At 36.1% G+C, this 10,246-nt stretch overlaps 2 protein-coding genes across 2 annotated transcripts; one reads left to right on the plus strand and one right to left on the minus strand.

Annotated features, from left to right (window-relative positions):
- Positions 1 to 857: 857 nt before the first annotated feature.
- LOC111782922 (cycloeucalenol cycloisomerase) lies at positions 858 to 4,326 on the minus strand. Its single transcript, XM_023663772.2, has 8 exons — positions 4,143 to 4,326; positions 3,928 to 4,073; positions 3,501 to 3,584; positions 3,144 to 3,185; positions 2,598 to 2,708; positions 2,322 to 2,513; positions 1,922 to 2,019; positions 858 to 1,222 (listed from the first exon to the last, which is right to left on the minus strand). The coding sequence occupies exons 1-8, from the start codon at positions 4,150 to 4,152 to the stop codon at positions 1,039 to 1,041; spliced, it is 867 nt and encodes a 288-aa protein (XP_023519540.1). The 5' UTR covers positions 4,153 to 4,326; the 3' UTR covers positions 858 to 1,038.
- Positions 4,327 to 5,779: 1,453 nt separating this feature from the next.
- On the plus strand, positions 5,780 to 9,949 carry LOC111782921 (argininosuccinate synthase, chloroplastic). The gene is made up of 10 exons (XM_087120357.1): positions 5,780 to 5,983; positions 6,240 to 6,298; positions 6,408 to 6,489; positions 6,825 to 6,966; positions 7,376 to 7,424; positions 7,541 to 7,723; positions 7,926 to 8,000; positions 8,080 to 8,265; positions 8,767 to 8,855; positions 9,174 to 9,949. The coding sequence occupies exons 1-10, from the start codon at positions 5,917 to 5,919 to the stop codon at positions 9,760 to 9,762; spliced, it is 1,521 nt and encodes a 506-aa protein (XP_086976483.1). The 5' UTR covers positions 5,780 to 5,916; the 3' UTR covers positions 9,763 to 9,949.
- The last annotated feature ends 297 nt before the right edge of the window (positions 9,950 to 10,246 follow it).

The following is a 10,246-nucleotide window of genomic DNA, read 5'->3' on the forward strand; positions in this document are numbered from 1 at the left end:
TTTTGGCTGAAGAATATCCAAGTAGAGGGCAGGATGAGATTGAGAATATTTACACTTTAAAATTTTATATTTTCCCAAGTTCAGTCTTCTGAAAATAATATTAATGATTTATTAAAAGAGTTTATATTGCATTATTATCTTTCATGTTCATGCACTTCAGTGTTTATTTATCTTAATGTTAAATTGTAACATTATTTTTTTCCTTCGAAATCACTTATTATTTATTGTTGTATAGTTACAATTTTGAGTTATTGAAAAATATGATGACATAATTTTATTTTGTATTCAATTTGTAACAAATGTAGAAAGCGAGGGAGATTAGGACACAAGATGCTTTTACAGTACTCTAATCGGGTTAAATTTCATATTTAATCTCTAAGTTTAAAACAAAAAATGCCTAATAAGTTAGTTCTTGAAGTTTTATTACCCAATAGGTATTTAAATTGTCGACTTTGTGTTTAAGTGCTTCATTTGTTTAACATTTTTTTAAAAAAAGATAGTGAGGACGTTTGGACAAATAAGTTATATACAATCTTTCTTAAAACTAGATAAAATTAAGCCAGAAAATTAAATAAAATCGGTAAAAATGTTATTCGATGCAATTAATATAGTAGAGTCAAAGTACTTGATAACAACTCACACTGTGTTATTAAATGGTTAAAATCTCCCAATAAAAGCTCCCAATAATTGCGAATTTAACTTTTTCCATAATTGTTATTAAATTGTTATAAAAGCTCCGATAATTACGAATTTAACCTTTTTAAAAAGAAATCCGACGAATCGATTCAGGTCGGCTTACTAATGGGATGCCCTAACACATTACAAAATTTCGCTTTAGTCAATGATCGAAGCAAGAGTAATAAAAGCTCGACAATATTAATAAAATAATGTTGCAGTAGTAGAAGGAATCATTGATCAAAAGTATCTAACCAAATTAAGTCTAAGATTGTCCAAAAAGATAACAAAAACTACCACAATAAACTATGTATAGTACAACACAAGACGGAGTCATTCGCAGAAGCATAAATGCTGAGAGCATCATTTGGTTTGTCCAAGAAACCATGGCAGCCCTGGTTCATTGCATTGCTTTATGGGAAGTGGTACAATAGGCCCAAGGAAGATGCGCCATAGATCAAGTACTATTGTCACCAACATTGCTGCTCCTAGAGAATCAACGGCCACTCTTGGCAAGTCCCAAAGATCACCAGGCTTCTCGTCAATCCTGTTTGTACGGATTCAACATGATCGAGAGATATTAGAAACAAACTCATTCTGTTCCTCGATACAATTCAATTTCTTCAAGTTTCAAGCTACCCTACCTAATAATCTGAAGGATATGTTTCCTATCAAACTAATAATAATAGTAATAATCTGAAGGAAACCAACTCTTCTAGTTCTACACTTCCTGCTTGGTGAATTTGCGTCTCCAACATGTCCATTTTTCATAGGACTTTTCCTCTGCTAGCATGCTTCATAAGCCCCTGTGGCTTCATGTGTATTGGATATCCTAATGAAATTGCGGTCGACTTAATGGGTGGTAATAGATCCACGAAAGTCCGACCGCATCCATAACCTACTTGGGGCCTAATCTGGTCTACAAGTGAAAGTCATCTGAACTAACACCAAGGGACAAACTACTGGGATAAGATAAATGTCGATATACTACAGAAGTTCATGCATGTTATGGGGGAATATAAAAGGCAACAGCAGCGTAACAACTACACAAGGTGATTCAGAGCAATCATAGAAAGTTAAATGTCCGCAAAGTTATAAGTTTTGAAACTCCATTGTCTTTCTTCCCTTGTCTAGTTTGTGTAGGGGATAGTGTCATGGAGGGAAAATGGCAGACTTGTATGTGGTTTCTACTTATTAGAAGCAAACTGGTCTACACATATTAAGGCACTACGATTGAGAATCTTACCTCATGAACATTGGGAAGCTGACGAAGAAGTAGATGGCATAAAACAAAGAGCCAACTTTGTACATTGAAGCCCGATCCACAAACTGGTAGTAAGGGAACTGCACAGGCTCAAAGGAAGATGTGTATCAAAAGTAATGGGCATGAATAACTTCTTCAATGTTAATAATAAAACTTCAGATTATTGAAGTTATTAAAAATGAATAAGGAATGAGAGAAAAAATATAACAGAAAAGAATGATCGATTTGTAAGAACAGCAGACGTTTTGTGGAAATAGTTCTATAGAAACATGCTGAAGTTCTCGATCCTTTACAGTTCGAATAACTTTTAACACCAAACGCATGACGAGACAGATTGACAAGATATTTATCGACAATACAAGAGGAGAATGATGGTCATTACATTAGAAATTGCAACAGTTTCCAGGTATGCGATGAAGTATGAGAGTGCCAGAATCCATGCCCCCAGCATAACCCATTGAATATTCTCCGGTAGGTCAGCAATAGAATGCCGAAGTCTCCGAAGAGTCATGTTTGATGTAACGTGATAGAAAAGAAAGCAGACGTGCGTAAGAAGAAAGGTCGTATGTGGTACCTATGATTAGCAAATCATTTATCAGAAATAGAAGCAATCAATCTTTGCTCTTTTTTTACTTTTCCTTCCAATTGTCATGCTTACATTGTTCATTCTCCATGATGGAAAGGTATAAGATGCCCCCAAAACAGTGAAAAAGTAGTGGGTCCAAAAGTAGTTTCCAACATAGCTGAATATTACTATCCAAAGACTAGCCTGCCACAAAGAAGAAAAAGATAATCATGTAGAGTTTAGGAACTGACCACATTGAAAAACTGACTGGCAACACTTATGGGGATTGAATTATATGGAACTGAGCGAACTGAGCCGAAATATTTTACAATTTACACAGCCCCTCCAAACTCAAAATCAGGACGGCTAAGTGTTATTTCTCTGGAAATTTGCACTGTTATCATGTTGATTTCATCTACAGTATAAATGTACTCCAGAATGAAAAAGTACCAGATAAGAGGTTGATGAAATAGATTGTGGCCATGAAAATGCAGGATTTAAGTGGAAAAAGAATGATTGTAGCCCAAGAAACAACTTTTAATTTATCAAAATTAATCAACTTTGATGATATAGCTGCTTCTTCTGAAATGCATAATTGCAAAAACAGAGTAATACACACACAAAAGGTAGAAAGCTAACCTTTACCCAATAACGCTCCTTCCACGGCAAAGAGCGGTCAGCCTGCAACCAATTCCAAGTAAATAAGATCACTTCGCCTTCGTTACTTTGTGCATCTCAAGTTACAGGAGATGAATTGACAAGTCTTCCTTCTGACTAGATTTTTTTTGTGTGTGTGTGACTAATATTCAGTTTCACATCGGTCTTAGACAGAAACAAATCATCTGGATCTATATTAATTAACTAATGGTTGGATGCGCAATCAGTTAACTTGCGATCCATTAGTGCCCATAAACAAACATGTAAATAAATTTAGGTTCTAGGATCATAGAAATGGGAAAAACATAAAATAAAAAATGAAGAGCTAGTAAATTGTACCTCTCCAGGCCACACCACCGGTATCAAGAAGGAAGGAAGTGCTGCTACTAATCCAAGAAGCAAATATTCCAATTCAGTAAAACTCTGCCAATCCAAGAAAAACAGTTCGCACGTCACTGTTCTTGAATGACACTCATCAAGCAAAGGCAAATTATCAACTAAATACAGAATTTTATTTTGAAAGTTGTCACATCCCCAGATTTATAAACCATTTCTTCTTCGCTGACTTCTTCAAACCCCATCCAAATGTGAACAGAAAGAAGATAAAATCTAGACAAGGATTGAGAAATTTCTGCTCAGTTCACTCATTCAGGATTCTCAATCCCCCTCCACCACCATCCATCAAAATGCATCAACATCAATTAAAAGAACCAGTATAATTAGCCTAATTTCGCACAAATTAAAAGCAGAGTTCACGAGTGCACACCTCGTAGAGTTTAAAAGGAACCACAATCCCCAAGCAAAGAGTGAGCCAAAATGGAGTATATGAAAGAAAGAACACTTCTCCCCATCTCTTGCTAGGGTTTGATGACAACCATAAACTTGAAGACTGATTGCGGGCGGACCGACGACCTAGACATTGGTAAGAACAGTGTCATAGAGAGAAAACGAAGGCTAAAATTCTGAGAATTGCAAAATTACCGGCGGCCATTAGAGAGTGATTAAGATCTAAACTGATAGATCTAGGCTTGAAATTCTCCAACTGAATCAGAGAAAACCGAGGACTGAATCGTTTCCGAAAATTCCAAGATTGACAGCACAAATCGGAGACCTGGGAGTGCCGGCTTCCATTTAAATACAAAAACTTCACCACTCTAATGGCTACTCATTTCTACTTTAATTGTTACTCTAAATTTTTAATTAATATTCACGTACCTGATAATAATTACAAAACCAGTACGGCTATTTTTATTTTTTATTTTTTATTTTTTATTTTTCTCTCCAATTTTTTAATTGATTTAATTAATTTAAATAATTTTATATAAAAATATGATAATTGAGTATTTATTGACACTATTTATAAATTAGCCAGTTATTAAGTATAGTTAAATAATTTTTTATTAAAAAATATATTAAATTTTATTAGTTATCATCAATTAATTTATATCTATTTATTAAAATATGAGTTAATTGATTAATTAAGACATAAATATTAATGAACTTTCAAGTATTATTTCAGATGTATGAAAAAAAAAATCTTAAAACTTTTTTTTTAATTTTAATTACACGTAAATATGAATAACATTTAATTTAATAAAATAACGAAAATTAATTTAATTATTAAAATTCAGGATGAAGTGTTTTCACCTTTCCCTCGCTATACCACTCACCTACGAGTATTTAGCTATATAAAGTGATTCTTACTAATTCACATGGGATTTCACGTGCCCCATGCTACTCGGGTCAGAGTGTAATTGTAATAGCCTAAGTGCACTGCTAACAGATATTGTTCGCTTTTGCCTATTATACATAACCGTCAACCTCACGATTTTAAAACACATCTACTAACAAGAAGCTTCGTTCCCCTTTTCAACTGATGTAGAATCTCACCTAGTGAAGCTTTCGACTACTGGACTGTCGCCATCTAGAGTGAATCATTACACTGCTTTGACTAGCAACTGTAATGTCTCACCTTGGTTGGGGAGGAGAACAAACCATCATTTATAAGGGTGTGGAAACCTTCTCCTAGCAAACGTGTTTTAAAGCTTTGAAGGGAAGCTCAGAGAGGACAATATCTGCTAGCGGTGGAATTGGGTCATTACAACGACGGTTGTATTGCTTTCCCACAACCCCGTTTTCACAGTTTAGGCTGCTCCCACCCCGCTCGCTGTTATCGTGTGAATCGCTTTTGGGTACCACCCATTATAGATTATATAAGATTCTAATTACGTGGCAAACAAAAAGAGAAAATCCAAAGAACAAAAGCTGTCAACTGACAAAGATTCCAAGTGGCAAATGTAAAATCGATGGGGACATTTTTAATATAATGATTATTATAATTAATTAATTGATCAATTAATTAATTAATTAAGCATCTTTTTTGTGATAATTATAGAATATTTTTAAAAAAGAAAAAATTAGCGCCAAATTTAATTAAGAAAATAAGAGAGAAATTAAATTAAAAAAAAAAAAAAAAAAGTGGGAAATTATTTATCAAATAATATTGGTCTACGGGTTAGAATCTCCAGTGTCGTTGGAGAGCCGATTAATCGTCCGTTGAAAATGAATTACGTGTGAAAGAGACGCGTAGCTATAATGTTAATAGCTATTTCATTGTTCATTAGATCGCCTCTAATACGGCCGTCGCTTGTTTTAAACCCTAGCGTCTTAGCCATTTTCAGAGAGCTGTTTGGCAGAAGGCTGTTTGTTAATCTCAGAGGCTTGTGAACACATCACGACAATCGCCGCCATCGCTATGGCTCAGTTAATGGGTGGTTCTCTGTTCTCAACTGCTCCCGGCGGATTTCACCCATCCAAAGCAGGTATTTTCGTTTGAAATCTTATGTTTTCTGTCGTTCGAAGAATAAGATTTGAAATGGGAACGGGAATGAATGGATTTGTTTATGGTAACTATTTTTATTTGTTCATCCGAGTTTCTGGATACTCTGTAATTGTTCTTTCGGGGAGATGAATGGACTAGTCTTATGTCGATGGTGGAGAATATGATTCGATTGAGTCGTGGTCTGTGGTTGTTAAAATGCGTCATCTTAGATTGCATTTTTTGTTTCTATTTTTCAGAGTCAGTGGCGAGTTACTGCAGGATATCTGGCCCGACGAAGTTGCATTCATTTCAAGAGGCATTTGAATCAATAATGCTCTCCCTTCTATTCTTACATGATTTTTTTTATTAATTCCGGCCTGTTTTATCTGATTCTTGGACTTATTCTATTGCATTTGTGGCTGCAGCTGGGTGCCAAAGCGTCTGAAATCCATGGCAATAGCATAGCTTGTAACAGGGCCAGTGTTCTGCGGTCGAATAAGAAAAGCGGTGAGGTTCCCTTTGTTGCTTGGTCTGCGCTTAATTCCCTCCCCGGGTAGTTTTGTTCAGTCGGTTGGAGAAGCGATGAGAGTTTTATCGGATCGAGCTTTTAATCATGGAGTCATTCTGTTAGTACGATTTATACAGATAGTAATTTTATTCGCAGTCGTGTTTATATTTACTTTAGAAGAGCATCAGTCAAGTGGGATTCAGTGTCTTTTTAATAGTGATTTTGTTCTAATGTTTTAGCCCTGTGATTTAGATGCTTTTTAAGATGGGTTTTTGTGTTTTTCCCTTCTATCGAGTTGATGAAACTTTTATCCTTTACTTTTGAATGGATCCAGTTATTCAGGCAATATTGCAGAGCGAGAGAGAGATAGAAACAACCAATGGTATAACAACTAGAGGTTTGCGTGGGCAGTTGAATAAGGTTGTTCTGGCTTACAGTGGTGGCTTAGATACATCTGTCATCGTTCCCTGGTTGAGGTAGGCTTTCATTTTTTTCAATGTTGCAGAGTAGGTACCTTATTTCTTCCTTCTTTTGGGAGTGGGGTATTGTAATTGTGGGAACTAGTTTTAAACATTATAGTACATGGTCCGGGTTGGATTGAGGGATTTTTTTGGACCAATCTAAAAGTTCGGATGGTTGGATTGGTAACCCAACCCAACCAAAAAAATTTCACAACCCAACCCAACCCTGTAAATTGACTTTTTTTGAGTTACAACACTTCCCTTTCCCTTGTATTTCGTGGTTTTTTTTTAGCTTTCAGTTGTTCTTTCTATGCCATCTCCTTCTGCATTCCTCTTTGGGGATTTGTGCAGTATTTCTAGTATCTACTTTCACTGCTTCTGAATTATTCCTTCCTATGGGCATTAATTATTGTATTTATTGCAGGGAGAATTATGGCTGCGAAGTTGTATGTTTTACGGCAGATGTTGGTCAAGTATGTAATTAGCATAGGTGAACTAGTTTTGTGGGTTTTTTTTAGGATAGCCTACTTGACTGAAAACCCAGTGAAATTTACATTTTTGCATCTCTTTGTGGGTCTTAAACCTGTAGGGCGTGATGGAATTGGAAGGCTTGGAAAAGAAGGCTAGAGCAAGTGGAGCTTGTCAATTGGTGGTGAAGGACTTGAAGGAAGAGTTTGTTAGAGACTTCATATTTCCTTGCTTACGTGCTGGTGCAGTTTATGAAAGAAAATACCTGCTTGGGACATCAATGGCCCGTCCAGTCATTGCAAAGGTAAGTCTAACTTGTAGAGCATTGTCGCTCGTAGTCCTTGCTTCTAAAGTTATATTAGCGATGTGAATTTCCCAACAATAAATGAATTTAAGGTTCTAAGACTTGTAAGCTCCAATCACGTTTGTCACGTTCATGGTTCTTATTTGTTTGGGTATTTAGTAATTCCTTCCGTTTCCCTTATTTTGATATTTGGAAAACATAGGCCATGGTGGATGTTGCCAAAGAAGTTGGAGCTGATGCTGTTTCTCATGGATGCACTGGGAAAGGAAATGATCAGGTATGTCCGTACACTGTGATTTGGATATGAGCATACTATTTTCCTTGATGAATACAATTGGTACTGCATATCTTTCAAGGTACGCTTTGAGTTGGCCTTCTTTGCTTTAAATCCTAATCTAAACGTGGTGGCACCCTGGAGGGAATGGGATATCACTGGAAGACAAGATGCTATTGAGTATGCCAAGAAGCATAATGTACCTGTTCCAGTGACAAAGAAATCAATTTACAGCCGAGACCGGAACTTGTGGCATCTTAGTCATGAGGTAATGATTATTAGTATTGATCGATTCATCTTAGTTATGAGGCATCGGTTATCAGTATTGATCGATTCATCTTAGTCATGAGGTAACGGTTATTAGTATTGATCGATTCATCTTAGTCATGAGGTAACGGTTATTAGTATTAATCGATTCATCTTAGTCGTGAGGTAACGGTTATTATTATTGATCGATTCATCTTAGTCATGAGGCCATGGTTATTAGTATTGGTCGATTCATCTTAGTCATGAGGCAACGGTTATTAGTATTGGTCGATTCATCTTAGTCATGAGGCAACGGTTATTAGTATTGATTGATTCATCTTAGTCATGAGGTAATGGTGATACACGCACACTTTTTTTCGGGGGGTAGAGATTGTTCGCCTATCAAGTTGAAATCAACCTAAGTGACGATTCTCTTCTAGGATGTATCAAGAAACTAGGTGGATTTTAACATCTTTATGAATTTTATCTCATGCTGATGCTCTCTTGTGCATTATAACTGAAGGGGGACGTTTTGGAGGATCCAGCAAACGAACCTAAAAAGGACATGTATATGATTTCTACAGATCCAGAAGATGCACCAAACGAACCCGAGTAAACCTCTTTTTCTCGAAATAGCTGGAAATAATCTTTGCAATAATGATTTTATTCTTGAATCCGTCTTCCAATTATTTAAAATTTTATCAACCACTGTTGGTTGAGGTCATTATAAAACCAAGTTCATTTTTTGCTACGCAGCTGGAAAATTAAAATAGTATGAAAAAGAGAGGTACTTCAAAGGGTCCAATATCCAAAAGAGAACAATTTCTTAACTCATTTTGTTTGCATAATTTGTTGGCATTACCTTATTAGTCTATTTGGTGGGTGTTTTCCATTTTCTGTTCAACAAGCTCAACATGTTATCTTCTGCAGATATGTGGAAATAGGAATCGTAGGAGGTCTCCCAGTTTCCATCAATGGCGAGGTTCTTTCACCAGCCTCTCTTCTGACCAAAGTAAACGAAATGGGTGGAAAACACGGAATTGGAAGAATCGACATGGTCGAAAATCGTCTCGTGGGCATGAAAAGTCGAGGTGTCTATGAAACTCCAGGAGGAACCATCCTTTTCGCAGCCACCCGTGAGCTCGAGTCTCTAACTCTTGACCGGGAGACTATTCAAGTGAAAGATTCACTGGCCCTCAAATATGCAGAGTTGGTTTATGCAGGCCGATGGTTCGACCCTCTTCGTGAATCCATGGATGCTTTCATGGAGAAGATCACAGAGACCACCACCGGCTCCGTCACCCTCAAGCTGTACAAGGGCTCCGTCCATGTGGTCAGCCGGCGAAGTCAATACAGTCTTTACAGGGAGGACATCTCTTCCTTTGAAAATGGGCAGATCTACAATCAGGCGGATGCCGCCGGTTTCATCCGCCTTTATGGCCTTCCGACCAGAGTCCGGGCAATGCTCCCCCCCCCCCCCCCCCCCCCCCCCTCTGATTACCGATGTGGATTGTTTTGATGAACAATATGCGTTCTAGGCTAGATTGGTATTTTCAAGTTTTTATAGTTTTCTTAGGCGGAAAAAAACTATGTTTATGAAATAGATTTATTATTCATTAATGAGATGGGTAATGTGACATAAATGCCCTTGCATGTTGCTCGTCATATAATTGATATATATATATATATTTATTTATTTATTGTAATTGATTTGTTTTTATATGACCCTACACAAAAATAATTTATTTATTTATTTTATATTAAAATAAAGTGTAATCACTAAATTTCTGAGTTCGTGTTTATTTGGTATTTTAACTATTTCACTAAATTTTTAATTTTTATGTTTAATAGTTTTTTAACAAATTAATAAAAAAATTGTATTTTAGATAAACCCAAAATTAAAATTTGGACGGAATTTATTATGTTTTACCCTTTACTTTATCACTGGCGCGTAAATCTTAAATTTTTTTTATGGGTTTAAAAAATAATAATAATAAATAAAT

Source organism: Cucurbita pepo, chromosome 20, assembly GCF_057944985.1.
Source record: "Cucurbita pepo subsp. pepo isolate OVF chromosome 20, ASM5794498v1, whole genome shotgun sequence".
NCBI lineage: Eukaryota > Viridiplantae > Streptophyta > Magnoliopsida > Cucurbitales > Cucurbitaceae > Cucurbita > Cucurbita pepo.

Excerpts from the sequence above, each read along its gene's own strand:
- LOC111782922 (XM_023663772.2), bottom strand. Across the intron at positions 3,585-3,927 it reads TTCCTTTTAAACTCTACGAG|AGTTTTACTGAATTGGAATA; the intron begins GTGTGCACTCGT and ends TTGGATTGGCAG. Across the intron at positions 2,514-2,597 it reads CATCATGGAGAATGAACAAT|GTACCACATACGACCTTTCT; the intron begins GTAAGCATGACA and ends TGCTAATCATAG.
- LOC111782921 (XM_087120357.1), top strand. The coding sequence starts at position 5,917 with ATGGCTCAGTTAATGGGTGGTTCTCTGTTCTCAACTGCTCCCGGCGGA. Across the intron at positions 6,967-7,375 it reads GTCATCGTTCCCTGGTTGAG|GGAGAATTATGGCTGCGAAG; the intron begins GTAGGCTTTCAT and ends TATTTATTGCAG. Across the intron at positions 7,425-7,540 it reads TTACGGCAGATGTTGGTCAA|GGCGTGATGGAATTGGAAGG; the intron begins GTATGTAATTAG and ends TTAAACCTGTAG.